This window comes from Aedes albopictus, chromosome 1 (genome assembly GCF_035046485.1).
Source record: "Aedes albopictus strain Foshan chromosome 1, AalbF5, whole genome shotgun sequence".
In the NCBI taxonomy this organism is placed as follows: domain Eukaryota; kingdom Metazoa; phylum Arthropoda; class Insecta; order Diptera; family Culicidae; genus Aedes; species Aedes albopictus.
The window spans coordinates 84,307,192-84,331,505 of NC_085136.1; the positions used below are offsets into that span (position 1 = coordinate 84,307,192).

Sequence of the window (24,314 nt, forward strand, 5' to 3'; positions counted from 1 at the left end):
CGTACGGAACGAAACCGGCACCATACCTAGCCACAAGGACCCTAAAACAGCTAGCGATGGATGAAGAGGCGACATACCCCCTTGGTGCAGCTGCAGCGAGTGAAGACACATACATACATGCATGATGTCATCACGGGGGCAGATTCGGTGAAACAGGCTTGCGAGCTTCGTAAACAACTAAGTGAAATGACGAATCGAGGTGGATTTAGGCTCAGGAAGTGGGCTTCCAATTGCTCCAAGGCTTTGGAAACACTTACTGAGGACAACCTAGCGATTCGAGAGGTGGACGGAATCAATTTGGACCCGGATCCGTCCGTGAAGACCCTCGGACTTACCTGGATGCCGAGGAGTGATCAGCTGAAGTTTGAGTTCGACATTCCGGCGGTGCAACAAGATCAACAATTCTCCAAACGGGAAGTACTATCCATAATCGCGACGCTCTTCGACCCCCTAGGGCTGCTAGGAGCAACAATCACAACTGCGAAGATCGTGATGCAGCTTCTCTGAAAATTTCGAGACGATGATGACCATGCGCTGGACTGGGACCAGCCGATACCTTCGATGGTGGGTGAGGTTCGGAGGAGGTACCTCACACAACTTACAAGAAAGGCATAAAAGAGCAATAACGTGGATTTGGGGCACATTGTGGAAGCAAATATCAATCCTGATAGTTAGCATACTTTTTTTTCGGAGAAGAAGGAGAATGTTCTATGTGGACAAACCAAGCAGCATACAAGTCGCAAAGGAGCGTCGACAGCGCAGGTTTTTTGTTGTACAGGAGCCACATTCATGTTATTCTAACTCAAAGGCAGAATAACTTGAAAATGGCTCGTGTCCAACCAAAAGCTTGCGCTGGCGACACTCCTTTGTGACTTGTGTGCTGCTTGGGAAAAATTAGTGACATTCCCCTTCGGTGTCCTTCCCCTAGCAAGCATTATGACGAGGTGGGCAGTCTGATGCTTCCTCATTATTGAGGAGTGAAGCTTTGGCGGAGCAAGTCGCCTGCATTGCGAGGTCCCATATCTTGCCAAGTTATTCTACTGTAGGTTGATGGATGATGGATGGGAACGGATTGTTCCGGTGAGTTACGCAATATTCACAATTCAGGGTGTAGCTTTTGTTCAAATTCATTAGTAAATATTAAAATTTAAAAAAAACTTGACTTCTTTCTTAAATCTCGAATCAATTTCTTAATAACAATAATGCAGAATATTTTTTAGTCCAAATACACATTTCAATTTACCATAATGTTCAAATGCCACAAACTAAACACCACCATACTTTCTTCCGATAACAAATGATAGGGCATATAATTTAGAAAGCAAATTAGTCCCCAATGACAATTTAGTCACATCCATTAGGCTAATGTCTCAAGAGTACATCCATTCATACAATTCTATCCGTAGCGCTCTCCCCCACTCATGTAGGTAGGTCTCAAGATGAATTAAATAAAGAATAATTATTTCAATTTGTCTCCCGGATGTCTGCCGTCCTAGCGATTGTCTTCTGCTTTTGGTTCCCGGTATATGGGATGCCGGACGAGAGGCACTAAATTATACACATCAAAACCGTTAAAGAATGGCATCACACCTCCCGCTCAACCAACAATCTACGTGTATTCTTCCAAGGGAAAATGAGTTCTCAGACTACCTCCACCCAATCTCTCACGAGACACAACCTAGGGCACCGGTAATTGATATTTATTTCCCGCCCACCCACTGAACCCATCAAATCTTCCGAGAAACACGGATATCCTGGCGAGAGCCCCACTTTACTTTATGTGTTATTATTGCCAGGGCCCATCATCAACCAGCCAGCCAGCCAGCCAGATAGCCGGCGTTTTACTGCCTGCCTGCGGAAGATTTGTCCGAGCACCTTTTGCGCAAGCATAGAGATTTATCACTACTATCATCGTTTTGTCACCTGCCTGTCGTCATCCGTCGTCGTCGTCTTCGTCGTCGTCGTCCTCCTCTTGGCCAGACTTGTCATTAATTACCACAGTTCAGTCATCGTCAAGCGCAAAAGTCTCGGAGAGCACAATGGGACACAGCTACCGAATATGTGGTCAAATTATTCAAATATTTTTTACTTTCACTCGATCATTTAGAAATGAATTCATTATTTATCTATATTAACAAGATTTTTAGCTCAAGGCTAGTTCTTCTTGGGACCCACAGATTAACTTCCCATCTGAATAAAGGACTTATATTTTAGGGAATTTGTCGAGTGTGAAGTTCGATTCCAAGTCCTCGGCATACTGAAATTGTCGAAAATACGAGTAGTTCAACAATATAAGCCAAATCTCCAAATTCCAAATTATTAATGAAATAAAAAAAAAGGTTTTATAGAATTCAGCTAAATATTAAACTTTCCTAAGGTATTATCCCTTTGTACATCGCCACCGGCTGCCATCTCGAGCAACAATCTCATCTCCAGAACAACTGCCTCCTCGTCGGAGCCACCAACAACGTCTTCTAATACGTTTCCTTCGTTTGGTTGGGGCTGCCGAAGGCAGCAGCGTCTTCTTCACACAACTTGCGAGATGAACACTCCGGATAATTATCTCAGACAACGCGCCCCGTTTTACCGTGAAACAAAAGAAGATATTCTTAGCCATAAAAGTGGGGTGGCCCATAATCATCATTATTATCACCCGTTTGTCGTTCCGCACCGCCCCTCCACCACCGTTGTTCTTATCCTTCTTCACCCAGGTTAGGCTCTTCCGTTTTTGGCTGCCGCCGGAATTCCGCTGTGGACACAAAACTGTCGGAATGTTTTTAGGGAGGTTTTTATTGTGCCACGGAGAGGTGTTGTTCCGGGAGGTAGCAACACCTTTCGGCTTGATTTTTCCTGACACTGACTATCGGTGGGGTGTAGACTTGAACGAAAGCTTCTAATCCCACCACCTGAATGAAAACACTTGGAAACAATTAACGTTATCTTGCAAAGTTTGCACTTTATTGGAATTTTATCAAAGCACTTTCGGCAACAAAACAACACAGTTCTTCTTGTGGCATCACGTCTCAATGCGACGGGAAAAGTTTTCCACTATCTTCGAAGTACAGCCAGGGAAATTGTTCCATGCCTGGAATAGGAGTTTTTTAGTTGTTTCTAGTTGGCAATAGTAGTCAAGCTCTTATTTTGGCAAAGAAAAGTTTTAAAACTCGGCACACAAATAATTAGCACAGATCATGTTCAACAGACTACTACTGCTATCATATAAATTATCAGAGGGGCGCCTTCCTTAGCTGAGTTAATGTTTGTTATTGAAAAATCAAACATTGATGGCAGCTGAGTTAGAACCGTTGCACGAAAGCGGATCCTACCAGTTTGAAAATGATTGAAAGCAGGTATGAAACTCGGACACCGCCACCATGTTCAGCAGTTTTAAACTCCGTCTATCGTTGCTTTGGTGTGTTTTGTCCAAGGTTTTGCCGTACGGTGCAGATCCTGTCCGCTGTCGGCCGGACATAGATGAAGCTGGCTTGATAACTTCCCATTGAACTTATTCAAACATTTCGAATGGTTGTAATTCTTTTGAATGAGGCAGATTAACTCCTATTTCTACTTCTTCTCCGGTAATTTAACGGTTTTCCAGATTCTGACTATTCATTGGACAGGTAACCAACTTTTCTGGGCCCATGTTGATAAGTTTAGCAGCGATTCCATCTGTTCCAACTGGTTTGAGCTGGCTATTGACATCTTTAACTTCCCTCAGCGTGTGCGTTGTATTATTTTCATTCTTTGCTGAATCGATGGTATCGGTTCCTTCGTTGCTTTGGTCCCCCGTTCTTCACTTAGTTCAAGTGTTCATTGAAGTGCTGCCTTCACTTTTCAATCACCTAACGTCCATTCGCTAAGAGGCTCATTATATCGTTATATCTGCATATTTCGGCTGGCTGTATGAAGCTGCGAATTGCGTTAAGCTTCTAGTAGAAGTTTCTTAAGACACAGCTGTTTCATTTCCTCGCACTCCGCTTCTTTCATTGTCGTTTTTTTCCTGCCAAAAGAGGCGGATCTTCAGCTTCCGCTTCTGTTTGTATCGGTCCTCGTTCTGTCAGACTAAATGCTGCAGAATTGCTGCTAGCGCTGCATCGTACCTCTGGCTATTTTAAGAAAAGGCACATTTAACTCACTGTGGAGCGGACCTGGTGTGGTGGTTAGAACACTTGACTATCACGCCGAGGACCTGGGATCGAATCCCACTCCCGACATACTCACAAAATCTGGGTTCTTCCTTCGGAAGGGAAATAAAGCGTGGGTCCCGAGATGAACTAGCCCAGGGCTAAAAATCTCGTTAATACAAAAAAAAAATTAACTCACTCTCGTCTGCAACGCTGTTTTGAAATTCTATTTGCATGCTGGGGCTTTAGTTGGTCTTGACCTACAGGGGATACTCAAAATAATTGGGACAGGTAAAATTTTCACTTTTCAAAAAATGTTCAACTCACTGTAACTTTTTGAAAAGTATCAGTGGTTCAAATTTGGAAAAGATCGGGCTATTCTTCACGAAGATATAAAGATTCTTGAAAAGGGTATAATTATTCGACAGCCAACTTTGAGCTTTTATATCTCCGGATTCAATGAACTGATTGCAATGAAATTTTGACCATTCATGACTTATATGATAAACTCTTAAAAACGTTTAACATAACTTTAAATTTTTAACAACAGAAAAAGTTATAACGATTTCATTCATTTCACGATTTTTTAGTAAATTCATCAATTTCTAATATGCATCCTATTACTTTCTCAATTTATTAGCGGCTATGTTGTAACTTTCCTTCAAAACACATTTATATATAAGTCATTTAGAGGGAAATTAATTGAACTATAATTTGCATCTTGAATTTTGAAACGATGTTGAAGTTTTGGATAATTTGGTGTTTTATTAGAAAAATAATCTAATCGTTATAATTTTCTTCCGTGTTAAGAATTTTAAGTTAAGTCAAAGGTTTTTCATAGCTCATTATACAAGTCATGAATGGTCAAAATTTCATTGCATTCGGTTCATTGAATCTGGAGATATAACAGCTCAAAGTTGGCTATCGGATAATTTTACCTTTTTCTAGAATCTTTATAGCTCCGTGGACAGTGGTCCGATCTTCTCCAAAATTGGACTACTGATACACAACTAGTTGATGAACTTACAGTAAAAAATTGAGAATATTTGATGCACTTTTCGAAAAGTTACAGCGAGTTGAACATTTTTTGAAAGGTGAAAATTTTACCTGTCCCAGTTATTTTGAGTAACCCCTGTAGATCGTAACGGAGCGGCCACTGGTACCGTCCATTATTAATGACGGAAAGTTTGGTGCTATGTTTAACCATCTCCAAGTAATGGTCGGAGACAATAATGTTCCCACCACGATGAGTCCTGACATTGATAATGTCGAAGAAGTGCAGTCCGTCAACTAGAACATGATCAATTTGGGATTCCGTCTGCTGTGGTGATCTCCCGGTGTAACGATAAGGGAGGCTGTGCTGGAAAAGATGTTACGTATGGCCATGTTTTAAAGGCAACGTAATCAATGAATCGTAAGCCGTTTTCTTCCGAAAGTTGATAAGCGCTAAACTTTCCAATCGTCGGTATGAGGTCCTCCTGGACAACCTGAGCATTTAGGTCTTCTAAGATGGTCTTGACGTCGTAGTTTGGGCAGCGATCAAACTCGCGTTCAACCTGTGCGTATAATTCGTCCCTATCATCATCAGTACTTTCGGAGTATGGGCTGTGCTCGTTGATTATGCTGAAGATTCCAGGGGGGTTCACAGAATCTCCAGAAAAAATGACCATGGTATGTATGGACTGGACAGGCCCTAGCCCATATCCCAGTAAACTGGGTTAACCTCCTCGGAAGCTACGGGTTCTGCATTGGCATTTCCCCCAACTACAGGGCTAAATAGCTAGGGTCGAGCACCAGTCTTCGCCGGGGGTAGTGTTTTTTAATGGCCACCCAGGCTTTCACCCTCTAACACTCCGACATTCGCATGAATTTGTTCTGTAACAGTCGGTTGGTCTATACGGCCTGCCGTGCACAAAAGACTGCTATAATCACTTCCTTTTCAATGTCCACATTGACCTGCAACCTGACGCGTTGGTTGTTGCTTGAAAATAGAAGATCATTTAAATACTCACACACTGAAGATGCCTGCTTGGTCCACGGCTTATACCTCATTGGTTCCTTGTGTTTGTTCTGGCGATACTGAAGTAGCATCTACGGGCAGTCAGTCAAGTTTAAGCTCATGCTCAATTCCCTCAGAAGCTTTCTCTGAGGTTCTCCCCGCAGAAATTCCTTCCGGGATTCCTACAGTGGTTCTGAGAATATTTCGGAATTATTTTCAAGATTTCTCCAAGAAATCCAGGAATTTCTTCTGAGATTTCTCTAGTTCCTTTTCAAATGTCAAATGAATATTTTCTTTTCTTGCATTCCCAGAAGGAATTCTTCTGGTAAGAATTCGCGGAGAAATTCTTTGCGAAACTGCTGTAGAAATTCCCTTAGAAATTGTTGAATGAATTTCTCAAGAGAGTCCTGCAGGAATTTTATAAAGGACATGAGGAACTCTGGGAAGAACTCTATACGGAACTTGTCCATGTATGGAGACATTTTTCAAGGAATCCTAATCCTACCAAACCCTCGAAGGTATCCAGAAGAAATCCCGAAAGTAATTCGTGAAGCGATCCCAGAAAGAACATCAGGAAGATTTTCAGTAGAAATTGCAAGTGAAATCTTCGAAAAAAAAAAACCTAGAAGAATCCCAGAAGGAACTATGGGAGCAACTCGTGCAGGAACTTGTCGCCTCCCTAAAGAAAGGTCGCATTAGATGGAGATAAAGATGGTACGAAGAGAGGAAGTAGTGACTTTACTTATTTACCTTTGCCTGTAACACCAAGGTTCGATTGGGGAACTATCGTGAAACAATCTATCCCAGCCAATTCAGTATCAAGATAAAAGCATATAATCACATACAAGAAATGAGTAAATGAGCTTACTAAAATGTTGTATTGACGTCTATTTTGCTGACTCACAATCTTGGGACTTAAACCTAGTGTTGTGTGACGTCCTAGTGTACCCCACGGCGACAGGAAAGCAGATCTCCGTCCAGACAGAAGAACTCTCCGGCTCCATGCCAGTAACTCCGCCGCAGAAAACACTTCTAGGCCTGATGGTATACTAAGGCATTGAACCACGCCGTAACGACACATATAACCGTTGAATTTTAAGTTGAAAGGAAAGGCATGCACACAATGGGTAAAGAAGAGTTATGGGGCTTTAGTGATGATGAACGCACTGCGTTTGCACAGTTTTAGGAATGGCTTAAAGCTTCTCAAGCCCTTACCGATCTTCAGCAATCACTAACGCACCACCCCATCGTGATGTTCATGCTCCTTAACATGATCTCCTCAGTAGATCTATGTTGTAGAGGGAACACATTATATAATTTTCTCACTCAAGATCACTACACATTAACCGACACACATTTAAAACACACACAAAATGAATCACATCCACCAACTCTTCGCAATTTGCTTTGTAGATTTTATGGCCAGTCAGGTGACTAAAACAAACTTTGGCTGTCTAGACTTGCCTGCTTGGAAATTAATCGACTTCTGATTTCAACGTCAGAGCAGTGACAATAGGTAGCCGTAGGTAGACATTCGTGGCTTCATAATCATTTCATATATGGGTGGAGGTTATGAGTTATGGTTAGACCGTGAGATGGCAGGTTAAGAGAGGATCGATTATGATTAGGGTTTGCAAAACCATATTATGAAGATATTGTCAATATCATCCTTTATCTTATCCATTTCCAGATAGATAGTCTCCTCCGTACTTGACTCTCTAAGTTTTCAAGCCCAAACTTCGTAGGAGATGGATGCCTCTCAATACGTTGTGTGGTCAGTAGGTATGTGCGCTAAATGACTAGAATGGTATTAGCCATTCTGTTTCATCGACCGTATTCTAATATTAACTTAATCATTTTATGGCTATATCAGTCTTTATCTACTCATAGTATAAGGGTATAAGGGTATAAGGGAGTAGAGATCAACGTGGATAATGAAATGATATATATGATAGTATTCGCTAGGTAGCGAATAAGTGTGAAAATTTTAATAGAAAGTGAAATTAGGCAAGTAGGCCATGTATTGAACGAATACATCGAATGCGTGAAACTTCTGCCGTACGACCTGTGCTTTTAAACAGATCGGCTTGGTTGGTAGTTCATACCATCTTACCAAGACTGGCAAAAGTTTCAGGCACCCGACTGCTTGTGTATTGTTCTGTTTTCATCACAAGTTCTATCGATCGGTAGCTTTTTTGGAATTCGCACACAGAGAGTTGAAATGTTCTGTTGCGGTGTATTGTAGTGTAGTGGTTTTCACATGGTAAGATTACCTACACTTTCATTTTGAACAGTAGACATTAGGAGCTACATTCACGCTCCAGTGTACTAAGGTGGTGATGATTTGAAGGTTACACACTTTTGGAAAAATCTTAGAAGGAATTTCTGGAGATTTTCTGTCAGGCAGAACATTTCAAATTTCGTGCAATAGAGTAAATACTCATTCACACAACATCCTCGCTGACGTTCCTTAGGGAAGTAGGGATTAGGTCTGCTCTTGTACATCCCATTCACCTCGGATATTTCTCCGCTGCTTGTTCGGCGACGGCACCACAGACGACTAATAACGGTAAGTTTATTGGGGTGCTAGGAGTAAACCACAGTAATTTCTGCGCATCTTAAACCTGCGCTACAGTGCCTCTTCTGTGACAAGTGTATTACTTAGGGGTATAACCTAGAGCGACTGAAGCCAGATGACTGCTGGAGAACAGTAAGTAAAAGCAGCCATCAACGACACAGCCAAGAGCACCATCGGGTACGTGTAAAGAAGTTAACGGAACGCATGGTTCGACGAGGTGTGCAGACCGATTTTGGAGGAGAAGAACACAGTGCGTGCGGTCATGCTGCAGCAAGGAACCCGACAGAACGTGGAACGTTATCAACAGAAGCGGAAGCAGCAGACCTGTCTCTTCCGGGAGAAAAAGCGCCACTTGGAAGAAGCGGGGTACGAATAAATGAAACTGCTGTGTTGTACCCATGAAATACGGAAGTTCTACCAGAAGCTCAACGCAGCCGGCAAAGTCTTCGTGCCGCAAGCTGAAATATGCAGGGAAGGACGGGGGCCTCTTGACGGACGAACGTGAGGTGATTGAAGGTGGAAGCAGCACTTCGATGAACAGCTGCATGGCGTGGAGATCGTAGGCACGGGAGACCACGATACACAGAACCATGGAAAATCATGGAAGGAAACAGCTTTCCTGGAAAGCTGACTAGACTAATAAAAGCAACGATGTACGGTGTGCAAAACCACGTAAGGGTTTCGGGGGAACTTTTCAGTTCATTCGAATCTCGCCGGGGACTGTGACAAGGTGACGGACTCTCATGCCCAATCTTCAACATCACTCTGGAAAGTGTAATGTGACGAGCCAGGCTCAACAGCGGTTTTCACAAAATACGGTCAATTTGTGTACTTTGCGGACGACATGAACATTATTGCCAGAACATTTGGAATGGTGGCTAAGCTGTATACCCGCCTGAAACGCGAAGCAGCAAAGGTCTGACTGGTGGTGAATGCCTCAAAGGCAAAGTACATGCTGGTAGGTGGAACTGAACACGACCGTATCGGTCTAGGTAGTACTGTAACGCTAGATAGAGATACCTTCGAGGTGGTGGAGGAATTTGTATAGCTCAGATCCTTACTGACGGCTCACAACAATGTCAGTTGTGAAATTTGCAGGCGCATCATCAGCGGAAGTCGGGCCTACTACGGGCTCCAGAAGAAGCTACGGTCTAAAAGGATTCACCTACGCGCCAAATGCACCATGTTCAAAAGGCCAATAAGACCGGTGGTCCTCTACGAACACGAAATGCTCGAGAAGGATCTGCAAGCACTGGGAGCTTTCGAGCGAATGGTGTATGGCGGCGAAGGATGAACCACGAGTCGCTGCACTTTACAGCGAACCCAGTATCCATAGGGTGGCCAAATCTGGAAGGATACGGTGAGCTGGGTATGTTGCAAGAACTCTGGATAACGACCTTGCAAAGTTGGTGTTCCCTAACGATCCAGTTGGCATAAAAACACATGGAGCGCAGAGAGCACGTTGGGCGGACCCGGTGGAGCGTGACTTGGTGAGCTTTGTGCATAATCGAGGATGGAGAACGGCAGCCACAAACCGAGTATTGTGGCGTAGGGGGATTAGGGGCATAATGGACACCCTAAGCAAATGAGTACGTTAGGCATGTATAACAGAGAAAAACTTAAGATATTATCAGTTGACTTACAACTTTAACTTGTTTCCTACGTCTTTCAATCATTTACAGCAGGAAGAATGTCTTTATTGTGAAGAAATAATGAATTGTAAACCGTGTGTTTTTCAGGGCTACCAGGAAAGGTACGGGGCGAAATGGACACCCATCGGGGCATAATGGACACCCCTACATATTTTATGATAATTCTTTAGTTACATCGACCAGTTAAGTAATTTGCCTACGGAGATCGATACCACAGATATAATACTCCATCTTAGACGAGTTTATATAACATCAAAGTTAATTAAATAAGCTTTAGGCTAAAATAATCTGATTGATTTTTTTCCAAACTCTCTAAAACGCCTAACAGTATGCAATGCGCGTACATCCATTCGTAATTACCAGTGTTCATTTCGCCCCGAATCGACTACAGCATTAAAATTGATATTTTAGGTAAATTCTGATCAAAAATAAAATACTTCACCCATTGCTAAATCTTCGTATACATGTAGATAAGGTAACAATTCACTTGTTTTTATGGTGGACACACTCCAACACTCGTAATACCTTATTTGATGCTGCTTCGAAATTATAAGAATTCCACCATATGAAAAACATATTTCAATTTCAATGATATTTTGGTTATTTTAGAGCAACATAAATGGTACTTTTGAAAAATAGAATCATGACTTGTTTCTTTACACTTATGCAATAAAAGTTTTACATAAAAGTCAACAGTTTCAGCAAAAACAGGGGTGTCCATTTCGCCCCGGGTGTCCATTATGCCCCTAATCCCCCTACTATTATTAATTATGTCTAATCTTAAATGTGATGTTCACCAAATTAATGTACGTACATAAGGTATGTAACCCTTTGAAAATATTTGCAATCGTATATCGCGTCGCAGTTGCAAAATATTGTTCGTGTAGTTGAAAATCGGAATTTTTGACACGCGAAAATCTATGTTTCTCCTAAACCATGTACGCTGGATTGAGAGCCAGGTCCGCTGTCCAGCGCAGTACGTCCGACGTTAGGTTTCACGTATGGATTTTGAGAAAATTCGATTGTCGGTGTGGGGAAACTTCGGGTTTCAACCGCAACGACAAAACTGTATGCTGTAAGACCTTCAAAATTCCAAACCGAGACTCGAACGTTTCAAAAGATTTAACAAATTTTGCTTTCACTCAGCTTCGTCTTCTCCTTGTAGATACACCGTCAAAGTTGAGCAACGAAAACAATCACCACCCGAACGTGCCGAGCTCTATCCTACTTTAACGTAAACACATCCGAATTTTCGTCGTTTAACGGGTGGATGACGTCGCCGTCGTTACGACTGTAGTGAAATATTCACCTAGAGTTCCTACCCATTGACCCCAATACTGCCGGTTCCCGTATCACATCTGCCAATATAAACCCCAAAAAAAAAATATCAAATCACCTATTCTGACGGCGGCGGTACCGGTCGGCCCTGGCACTGATTTGGTTTCGGTATGGTATTTTTTTATGCTTACCCTGTGTTGGAATGTTACCCCGAACCCACCCGCTCCCGTCGAAGGACATGCATCGTCGGGTTGGACTTGGATGCGGGACTCGAAGCTCGATGTGAGAGTGCGATGGGGTGGAACAATGTACGCCACGCAACCAACATCAGCAACGCAACGAACGCTGGGAATGCGAGCTGAAACCAACTCGTGAACTTGGCTTTTTCCCCCAGGAGGGGATGTGTTGGCGCGGAGTACGCGGAAGGGGAACTACAGGGATCCCGCCAGCATTACCATGGAAATGCTTTCGGGGAAAATTGGATAGCACTTTGTGTGTTGATGCTGCTGTTGCTGTTGTTGTTGTCGTTGTTTGTAAATAACGTGATTTGCGATATCGTTGGATGTCTCCGGTTTCCGATGCGTGTTTGTGATGATTTGATGGGAAGCGTGTTGGGTTTTAAGGGATAAGATCTGCTCGGATCGGATTGATTTTCTGGCTTTGGCTTGGGGGAACGGGGAAGGGGGTTTTGACATATTGAAGATTTAGGAGAAAGACAAGACACGCATGAATGGTATCAGAATTGGTACAAACAAGTGATCCAATATCAAATAGGGGCAATCAATTCTGCGTAAACCGTATAGGAGGTGCTAGTAAAAACATGTGATTGATATGATTTGCCCTGATTTGATGTTCACGCTACTGACCTTGTTTTGGCCGGGTTTAGTGATGGTGAGGGACAGTAGTTGCTTATGCAACATGTATGACATCACTCATGACAGGATAAGGGCTTAATTTTCTAGATTAAAGCTAAAATTTGCTATGTATTCAAGAAACACAAAACAATTAAAATAAAATATGTTCAGCACTCCCACCGGTTTTAAAACGTAGAGCGTTTTTTCCTGTATTGGTTTTTAAAACACAATAAAAGGATGCTTTACATTCTTCACCTTCATAGTTATTTGTACCTCAAATAACTAGAAATGTATATCCTGTGACATTGAGCTCGGTAAAATCATTTTAATCAAAGCCTCCCAAACTTTGTTCCGCGCCTCCCCAGCGCTTGCAGTCACGCTTCGATTGTTTAACGAAAAGCAAGCTGGCGACATTGCGAGGATCTAGCGACAGGAGGAGAAAATCAGGTGCCGGTTTGACAAACGCCGACTGGAAGACGCTGCGGTGAAAAGGTCCTTCGTCGAGGAGCTAAAGAACCGTGCTGAGAATATTCCAGAAGGTAGAAGCGAAGTAGATCAATGAAGCGCCATCAAGAACGCCTTCATCGCCACCGGCGAGAATAATTTGGGTGAGCTACGCACCCGAAGAAAGCAGTGGATCTCAGATGATACCTGGAGGAAGATAGAGGAGCGAAGAAACGCTAAAGCCGCGATAGAGCGAGCGAAAACGCGAAGAACCAAAGCCGTAGCCCGTCAACGCAATTCGGCTCTCGAGAAGGAAGTTAAACGCACATGTAGACGGGACAAAAGAGCGTGGGCGGACTCCCTAGCCGACGAAGGCGAGAAAGCCGCAAACACAGGCGACATCCGTCTTCTCTACGATGTCTCACGTCACCTTAGTGGGATCAATGCTACGATGCCCGTGAAAGACATGTCTGGACAGATACTGACCGACCCGGCTGACCAGTTGAAACGCTGGTTCAAGCACTTTGAAAACCTTTTTCCGAAGCTCCATCAGTGCAGGAGATAGAAACAGCCACCCGTAGCATGAAATCGAACAGGGCCCTCAAGGGTCGATTGCATATCAGCTGAGATGCTCAAAGCCAGAGTTTAAAATTTTCATTTTCAATGAATGAAATTCAACATGAATTTTGAAAATTCTCAACTGAGGAATCAAAATAAAATTCATTTTGGTGAATGAATTTTTGCCTTTCTCGTACACCAAGGTGTACCGAAAGGCTATATGATCACTCCAAAAACGAAAATTTGATAGAGCCTCCGGAGGGGTCAAGTCTTATATACCAATCGACTCAGCTCGACGAATTGAGGTGATGTCTGTGTGTGTGTATGGGTGTGTGTGTGTGTGTGTGTGTGTGTGTGTGTGTGTGTGTGTGTGTGTGTGTGTGTGTGTGTGTGTGTGTGTGTGTGTGTGTGTGTGTGTGTGTGTGTGTGTGTGTGTGTGTGTGTGTGTGTATGTGTGTGTGTGTATGTGTGTGTACAAAAAAACTCACATCACTTTTTGGCAGTAAACCTCAACCGATTTTATTGACCGACGGTTCATTCGACGCGGAATCTGGTCCAATTGTTTCCTATTGAAAATGGTTCAGATCGGTCCAGCCGTTCCGGAGTTATGGCCATTTAGGTGTTCCGGATCGGTACTCCAGGAAGGGGCCAGATATGAAAACGCTACAAACCCATCCATGCGGCACATCAAACTACGGCATTTTCGATAACTTGATGAATGGTAAGCAGAAAAATAGTCTCAGACCATATCTGAACCGGTAGTGTCCCGGAACCGGTTCCGGGTGTCCCGCCGGGAGTGACCAAACATAAAAGTGAACTAAACCCATGCATGCGACATATCAAACCGCGGCTTTTTCGATAACGTGGTGAACAGTAAGCAGGAAAACATTCTCAGACCATATCGGAACCGGTAGTGTTTCGGAACCGGTTGCAAATGTCCCGCCGGAAGTGGCCAAGTATTAAAGTTAACCAAACCCATGCATGCGACATATAAAATAGTGTCTTTTTTGATATCCTGATGAACAGTAAGCAGGATAATATTCTCAGACCATATCTGAACCGGTTGTGTCCCGAAACCGGTTCCGGGTGTCCCGTCGGAAGTGGCCAAATATAAAATTGAAATAAAACCATGCATGTGACACATCAAACCACAGCTTTTTCGATAACCTGATGAAAAGTTAGCAGCAATGATGCAAATTATCACCTCACTAGTGCTCATCACAACTCATCAACTGTATATTTATCGCGTGCGATTGAACTGTGCACTGATCAGCGATGACCAGCAGCAAAGAGGAGGCAAAACGAACATGATGTAAATCACAAACGATTTTGCACACATCTGACTGCGCCGCCACACGCTCGCCCGAACAGCCGAACCATACCGAATAGGTTGGTTTGCGAAGCTACGGCACGAACGCTCGACACGCACACAGAAGCAACATTCGCATGTACCGATACCATACTAATAAAGCTTCCAGCCAACGATGCTTCGCGATAAGCTGTCGAAAAGCATCGAAAGCGATGAAAAGAGATGCTTGGCTAGAACGCAACGGCTCAACGGCGAAAAGGAAGAGTCAACTATGCTGATCAGTGTTGAGTCCGTTCGTGTGCTACTCGTATGGGAGGTTGATTGAATAAAGCGAGGATGGGTGAAAACGTATTCGTTGTCGAAAGCAAATCGCATCATTTCGCGAATGTTTTCATCAAATAGCAAGCTTGGTTAGCAGGAAAGCATTATCAGACCATATCGGAACCGGTTCCAGATGTTCCGCCGGAGGTGGCTTAGTATAAAAGGTAATTAAACCCATGCAAGGGACACATCAAATCGTGACTTTTTTGATATCCTGATGAACAGTAAGCAGGAAAATATTTTCAGAACATATCTGAATCAGTTGTGATCCAGAACCGGTTCCGGGTGTCCCACCGGAAATGGCCAAATATAAATAGGAACCAAACCCATGCAAGCGACACATCAAATCACGGATTTTAAGGCATCTTGATTTAACAAAAAAAAGTTTCCGGCCATATTGGGGACAACCGATAGTGTTCCGCAACCGATTACGGTTGCCCCATCGGAAGTGGTCAAATGTAAAGGAGAACCAAACCCATACATTCGACACATTTAATGACTTTTTAGGTAAGCTGATGAACGGTTAACAAAAAACCCAAATTAATCCACCTAGTGGTGATAGTGCCTTTCTCGTCGTATATGTTCTCACGATCTTTCCGTCGATGTAAGTCAAAGTGGCTTAATTTCCCCAACAGGGGAGAAAAAAAAAGTCAAAGTGTTCCTGAATCCTGCTATTTTTTAAGAAAAGCAAGCATTTTATCAAAGCCAAAGCGGAGCTGAATAATATCAGATTTCTCAGTTGACTGCTTGAGCACCTTCACTAATACTGGAGGTTGATCAATATCAAGAAGATACTAACAAGCTAAGATATAACTTTTTACACAAATACAGATCACTTTGCGGTCTTCGACAAAGTTGTTTTCTGCACATTTTAGGTTATATTTTATTGACCGTTGAAAACAAGAACGTAGTGAGGAAGAAGTTATCAAAAAAGCTGCTATTTGATGTACTTCAAACCCCGCGTATTCATCACTTATAATACGACACTTTTTAATTCGTACCACGCACATTCGACATTTGTCGAATTAAAAAATGATCAAATGTCACAGTGTATAGACTGTAAATACGAATGATCCGATATTGTGATGTTACTCACACCCGCAGCGGCTCCTCGTGCAGCTGCTACTTCCGGAAGTTCAAATTTGGTGTTTTCTGACACCTGATCCGTTTGGTGATCAATCGCAGAGAACTTCGGAAGCCTACAATCGTAAAATGAACACCGTACCACCACAATATCTGTAAGATTTGTGTTCAAAAACAAATTCTACAATCTAAACAAAATTAAAGAAGGCTTAGTTTATCCAATTAAAAGTTTACCCAGGAAATTTGACAGCAATCATTGTCGAATTAGCGTGGTTTTATGGTACCACACGCATGGGTTTTGGTTCACATTTTATCACTTACCGATTGTCCCTGATTTGGACTTGTTGGTTCCTGATGTGCAAATTGTTAATTAGTTTTCCTAAAAAGTCGCAAATTGATGTAATGCATGCATGGGTTTGGTTCATTTGTACATTTCGCCAGTTCCGGCGAGGCACTCGAAACTGGTTCCGGAACACTACCGGTAAATGTTGCCTGAGACTATTTTCCTGCTGACCGTTCTTCGCGTTATCGAAGAAGCCGTTATTTAATGTGCTGCATGTGTATGTGTTTGGTTCCGTTCTACATTTGACCACTTCCTTCGGGGCACCTGGAACCAGTTTCGGCACACTATTGGTTTTCCAAAATATGGTCAATGTTTTTTTTCTTGTTAACCGTTCATCAGGTTACCTAAGAAGTCATTTAATGTGTCGAATTTATGGGTTTGGTTCTCCTTTACGATTTGACCACTTCCGATGGGGCAACCGCAATCGGTTGCGGAACACTACCGGTTGTCCCCAATATGGCCGGAAACATTTTTTTTCCAAATCAATAACCTAAAAATCCGCGATTTGATGTGTCGCATGCATGGGTTTGGTTCACTTTCATATTTGGCCATTTCCGACAGGACACTCGGAACCGGTTCCGCATCACCTACCGATTCAGATATTTCTGAGAATATTTTCCTGCTTACTGTTCATCAGGATATCAAAACAGCCACTACTTGATATGTCGCATGCATGGGTTTGGTTACCTTTCATACTTGACCACTTCCGGCGGGACATTTGGAACCGGTTACGGAACACTACCGGTTCCAATATGGTCTAAGTATATTTTCCTGCTTACTGTTCATCACGTTATCGAAAAAGTCGCGGTTTGATATGTCGCACGCATGGGTTTAGTTCACTTTTATGTTTGGCCACTTCCTGCGGGACACCCGGAACCGGTTCCGGGACACTACCGGTTCAGATATGGTCTGAGACTATTTTTCTGCTTACCATTCATCAAGTTATTGAAAATGCCGTAGTTCAATGTGCCGCATGGATATCTGGCCCCTTCCTGGGGTACCGGTCCGGAACACCTAAATGGCCATAACTCCGGAACGGCTGAACCGATCTGAACCATTTTCAATAGGAAACAATGGGACCAGATTCCGCGTCGAATGAACCGTCGGTCATTAAAATCGGTTGAGGTTTACTGCCAAAAAATGATGTGAGTTTTTTTGTACACATACACACATACACACACACACACACATACACACACACAGACATCACCTCAATTCGTCGAGCTGAGTCGATTGGTATATAAGACTTGACCCCTCCGAGGGCTCTATCAAATTTTCGTTTTTGGAGTGAACATATAGCCTTTCGGTACACCTTGGTGCACGAGAAAGGCAAAAAATCATAGACCATACTTTGGAAAACCAATAGTGTGCCGAGACCGGTTCCAGGTGCCCCGACGGAAGTGGTCAAATGTAGAAAAAAAAAAACCAAACGCATACACGCAGCACACTAAATAACGGCTTCTTCGATAACGCGAAGAACGGTCAGCAAGAAAATAGTCTCAGGTCAGTAGTGTTCCGAAACCAGATTCGAGTGCCTCGCCGGAACTGGCGAAATGCACGAATGAACCAAACCCATACATGCATTATATCAATTTGCGACTTTTCAGGAGAACTGATTAATAATTTGCATGAAACTAGTCTAAGACCACATCAGGGACAATCGGTAAGTGGTAAAATGGGAACCGATAGTTGTAAATGTGAAATTGAATCAAATCCATGCGTGTCGTACTATAAAACCACGCTGATTCGACAATGATTGCTGTCAAATTACCTGTGTAAACTTTCAATTCGATAAACTAACTCTATTTTAGTTTCGTTTAGATCGTATGATTTGTTTTTGAACACAAATCTTACAGATATTGTGGTGGTACGAATTGATAGCTTGTACATTTTACGATTGTTAGCTTCCGAGGTTCACTGCGATTGATCACCAAACGGATCAGATGTCGGAATGCACCAAATTAGAACTTTCGGAAGTAGCAGCTGCACGAGGAGCCGCTGCGGGTGTAAGTAACATTACAATATCGTATCATTCGTATTTACAGTGTATTACACTGAGACATTTGATCATTTTTTTTAATTCAACAAATTTCGAATGAGCGGGGTACAAGTTAAAAAGTGTCTTATTAAAGAGTGATGAATACGCGGGGTTTGACACTACATCAAATAGCAGCTTTTTTGATAACTTTTTCTTCTTTATAGCTTGACGTTCGCATTGGAACTTGGCCTGCTTCTCTTCTACTTAGTGTTCTTTGAGCACTTCCACAGTTAATAATTGAAGGGTTTTCTTTGCCCGCCATTGCATGAATTTGTATATTGTGAGGCAAGTTCAATGATACACTATGCTCAGGAAGTCGAGAAAATGTTCCCGACCGGAACGGGAATCAAACCCGCCGTTTCCGGATTGGCGATTCATAGCCTTAACCACTAGGCCAACTGGAGACCCTTTTTTGATAACACGATGATCAATTCGTAAGAACATAGCCTCAGACCATATTTTAGACAACCGGTAGTGTCCCGAAACTAGTTCTGGGTGTCCCACTGGAAGTGGTCAAATGTAAAAGTGATTTTTACCCATGCATAAGATAAATCAAATCGTGTTTGTTTTTAGGTAACCTGATGTACGTTAGCAATGATATTGCCTCAGACTATATTTGGGAGACCCGGTGGTGCTCCGGAACCTGTTCCGGAAAGTAACCAAATGTACCATGCGACACATCACATCACGGCTTTTTTAATAACCTGAGGAACGGTTAACTAGAAAATAGACTCATACCACATTAGAGACTACTGGTAGGGTTGCACAACCAGCGTTTGATGCTTCGCCGGAACTACGAAAGTAAATAAAATCAATGCAAGCGATAAATATGTGTAAGAGAACAAAATCTTGACATATTAAACCCACATACAAACAGACGTCTCACTATACTCACTACGTTCTTGTTTTTAACGGTCAATGCAATATAACCTAGAATGTGCAAAAAAACTTTATCGAAGACCGCAATGTGATCTGTGAATGTGTAAAAAGTTATATCTTAGCTTGTTAGTATCGTCTTGATATTGATCAGCTCCCAATGTTAGTGAAGGTACTCAAGCAGTCAACTGAGAAATCTGATATTATTCAGCTCTGCTTTTACGCTGAACACAACGTCGGAGTATGTGCCAGTTTTAAGTCAATTCAATGATGGCTTTGATAAAATGCTTGCTTTTCTTAAAAAATATCAGGATTCAGGAACACTTTGACTTACGTCGACGGAAAGATCGTGACAACATATACGACGAGAAAGGCACTATCACCTCTAGGTGGATTGATTTGGGTTTTTTTGTTTTCTTTTCTGTCATTTTCTACGCTACACATTGCTTCATATCATTTGTTTGTATAAAACTTGGTTTAAAAGTAAGTTATATCACATAGTATTAGCGTAATCTCAAAATACGCGTATGAAATGTCGTATACATGTATTCTGTGAGCTATCTTACATGAAAGCAGCATAATTCCAACTAACGAAAAATATTGATTTATAAAAGAATTTTGCAAGTTTTTATTGTTGACAAATAGCTTGATGAGGAACAACTGCACATGTCATATTAGTGTATTAGAATGCATCTTTATATAACTTGGTAGAAGTCTTATAAGCCGCCATTTTTTGCGCTGTTTTGATGTTATAAGCGTTCGGTATTAAGTCATTATAACAAGAAAAATACTTCTGAATAAGTACTAAAAGTGAATTTTAAACTATTATGTAACAAGTTGTGTTACTTGGGTTACTTGGAATATCAAAACCGATGAGGTAAAACTGAAGTACTAACCAACGCAGAGAACTTTATCGAAGACTGCAACCCTCTAGAATGCATAGCTAGAACTCCAGAAAGTCATGTGGAAAAATAAAACTTATCTAGGTAAATTACAACAGATTCAGGTCAAAACCATAGACGAAAAAGTGAAGTAATAACAAATCCAGAGAACTTTGCCGAAGACTGCAACTCTATAGGATGCTTATCCAGGATTCTAAAAAGTCATATAGAAAAATAAAACTTATCTAGATCAATTACATCAGATCTAGATCAACACTGAAGACGTCAAAGTGAAGTACTAACTAATCCAAAGATCTTTGCCGAAGACTGCAACCTTCTAGGATGCATTCTAGAGAGTCATACATATAATTAAACTTATATAGATCAATTAAGACAGATCTAGGTCAATATAGAATATGTGAAAGTGTAGTACCAATCAATACAAAACACTTTGCTGAAGACTCGAACCTTCTAGGGTGCTTATCAAGTGCACTAGAATACTTGCCGGTCGGAAATCGAGTTCATTTGTAGCTAGGGATGTTCAAGATAGCTACGCAAATCGTATACCACCTCTACAGTATGCCTTTCTATCAAATAAACCGATTTCTAGTCATTGTTCGTGGCCACCACTAAAACATGGCATGCAAATAAAAAATTACGATTTAAAAAGAACGTTTCTTACTCACACTAGTCTGGGGGGAAAATGAGCATCCCTAAAAATATTTTTTTTGCAAAACATAAAAGTAGAAGAGTAGGGTAGAAGATCCTTGAAAAAAAAATAAATCGAATCACATACGGCTGAGAACGAGCTGTTCAAAGTTTTAGTTCCCACTTTTTTCCTATCACGGTATTTGGAGTGTTAAAATAGGTTTTTCGGCAAATCCTGAACACTAAACTGAATTAATGTTATTATTTATGTATTATGCATCTATTAAAAATGTCATTTGCAAGCTTTTTGGTCGAAATAGTGCTGAATTGCAACTACCACCACTATTGGTACTGCCTCCAATAAGGGAGCTTTTATCCTAATTCTACACTTCTAAGTCATGCACGGGTAATGGTTTGAATGTATTATATGCATTAACCTCATGAGAACTGACTATTAGAAGTAAGCATTCCGCATGGAAAAGCCATCTATAATGAAAAGTAGAAAACCCAGTTTGACAGTCAATAAAAGCCAATTATTTGAAAAAAAAAAAATGACTGACTTCTCAAAGACGGTGAATCTATCATGGGCAGTCGAAGTAGTTTAATAAAGTAGTTAATAAACTATGCAATAGTTCAACTCGAAACAACTGCGTGTTATAAAAAGAAGGAAAATCTCAGATAGAATGTTGGCAGATTGATTGTCAATATTTCCGTAACAGTATAGCATGAACATCAAGGAATCATGTATGTGAGAAAGAGAAAATTATTCAAAAATATCATAAAACTATATCCCAGCATACATAGAATGCACCACATTTGCAGAATGTAAAAAAAAATAACTCAAGGAACTCGAAACATCTTCTAGTACTTCGAAAACAAAGTTTATCGTCGTTTATCAAGAAAATTAGGAAGACGGCCTACTGAGCCAATTGACCTTAAAAATTTCAGCTCAATAACCCATTCTGCTTAGCGTATTTCGTCCTGACGTACTTTGGCTAATAACCGAATCCCCTTATGTTAGGAACAACGCATCCCCTTAAGCGTTCATCCACGTATGGTTGCAATAGAGCTTCACTGTTTGCGGATAAAACATACCTACACGGACACAACATGCAATAGAGCCCGTATCATTGTTCGCCCAAACACCATACGTTAGTAGATACAACAGTAGGAAGCACATGAACGTTGTGGATAATTTATAGTTCGTAAAACGTAAGAATTTATTGCTACTTAAACCTAGAATTTGTTACTACTTAATCTAAATTCATTCTTAATCTAGGTTTCCTTAAACTATTTGAATTAAAAAGTGTATTTGTTGCTGAATAGTACATTTGTGAGGAGATTAATTGTAAATGATATTCTAATATTGTTCTTCATGCAATTAATAATAATAAAAATATATTTCAGCTTCGAGCTAACTATCGAGAAAAATCGAGTTTGCTTCGGAGAATCCGAACGTTTAGCAACACCTTAGTTGTGCATTGGGGTCATTATGGCCCACGTGTACTACGTTAGCATGGTAAGCTAATGCACGATGAAAGGTAAATGGCAAATGCAATACTTCTTTCGGGGAATTGGTACAGGGGATGGCCAAAATGTTTGGCCATCCCATATCAAAATCCGTGACTTACCTTGTACAGCAAGCGCAACAATCCATAACAAAAGCACCCAAGCATCGAACCATCGCTGAATCATTCCTCCACCGTTTTGCAGCATATCTCGTGATAACAAGCGAGTTACTCTCACACCCTATATTCACTTTAATCTATGAAAGCACCTCTTTTGAGTGGCATAACTGCGGTAGATATTTATCACAGAATTCACAGTCATCCACCTTCAATATCCCCCCGACAAAACACCCCACTTCTCCCACAACAACCACAGCGTGATATCAGATGCGTAACGTCAGAAGAAACCCCCTCACCCGCTATGGGACGCAACAAAGCTTTTCGCCGCAACCCCGTTTCCCTATGCGTCTGGTCGCCTGTCAGTGACAGCTGTTAGTCATCCACAGCAGCAGCGGCGACGGCGGCGGCGGCTGTGAGCATCTTTGCACGTTCATTTTTCAGGACTTTCATCATTTTGGGCCCCCACCGAACGACCGAAGAAGCAATAGGTACGCAACGCAACACAACCACGGACGTTGAAGACGTCGCTACGCCACCAACAACAACGCGAATTTAGGCTACTTCCACTGTGCTCCACTTGGGGCGTGGTACTTTTTTACCCGATCGTCCCTCTTCTACCCAGCAACCGACCGACCGACCGTCATCTGCTGTTCTGCACAGACGGGGTGGCACAGACGTCAAAGACACTCGAACCGACAACGATGACGACGACGAAGATGAAGATGATCAGATTCGCGCGGTGACGAATCCTATGAATCCGTGTAGTGGCCTGCCTGTCATACGCAAGGATTCGGTTGCAACTGAGTCGATGGGTCCAGTCCCGATGATGATGGAGCTGCGGTGCTCCAAATTGGACCAGCAGAGGCGTTACGTTTTGGGAGAAAGTGCTCGGTCAGTGGAATCATTGGGGATAGTCATCGTCATCGAGTCTCGGGGTGTAACGCCACACGCCAATCGAGAAGGTCGATTGGGATGCTGCGAGAGATGACTCCCGTAAACATTGTTGTTCAATGCGATAAGCGGTGAGCGGAGAGAGTGGCTTTCATTCCGGAGAAAGCATGAGTCGACGGACAAGAATTAAAAAGTATCCTCATAGTCAACGGTGGAATCAGAAATAAGGGTGGCCAGAAGGGATTCTTTGTTATTGATTTGAAGACAAGTCAGAAACTTTAAATCGGTAGGTTGAAGTGGAAAATTTATCTAAAGCGAAAAAATACGAAGTTTGAAGCCAAAAATTTCTCATGGGAATTTCTCCGGAAATTCCTACAGAAATACCTTCGGAAGTTTATTCAAAAACTTCTCCAGAAATTTCGCTAGAAATTCCTTCAGGAATTCATCCAGAAATTTATCAGGAGCTTATCCAGATATTTCTTCAAGTATTTCTCGAAAATTTCACCACGAATTTCTCCAAAAATTCATCAAAAAAGATCTCCAGAAAATCCTCTAGGAATTTCTCCAGAACTCTTCCAGGATCTTCTCCAGAGTTTTCTTCAGAAATATCTTTAAAATTTCTCCAGAAATTCCTCCGGGAGCTAATCCAAAAAAAAATCTTGAAATTTCTTCCGAATTTCTTCAGGAATTGCTCGGAGATATTCTCCAGAAATTCCTCTAGAAACTTTTCCAGAAAATCCCCCAATATTTTTTTCATACATTATTCCAAAAATTTCTCTATAAATTTCTCGAAAATATCCTACATAAAT

The 24,314-nt window shown here is 41.9% G+C and overlaps 1 protein-coding gene across 1 annotated transcript in view; it reads right to left on the reverse strand.

Moving 5' to 3' along the window:
- Window positions 1-23,398, reverse strand: part of LOC109427463 (uncharacterized) — a 191,400-nt gene extending 168,002 nt beyond the window's left edge. The window contains exon 1 of the mRNA XM_062845611.1: window positions 22,618-23,398. Coding sequence (XP_062701595.1) covers window positions 22,618-22,702 — 85 coding nt within the window. The 5' untranslated portion in view covers window positions 22,703-23,398. The remainder of the gene's footprint in view (window positions 1-22,617) is intronic.
- Between the last annotated feature and the right edge of the window lie 916 nt (window positions 23,399-24,314).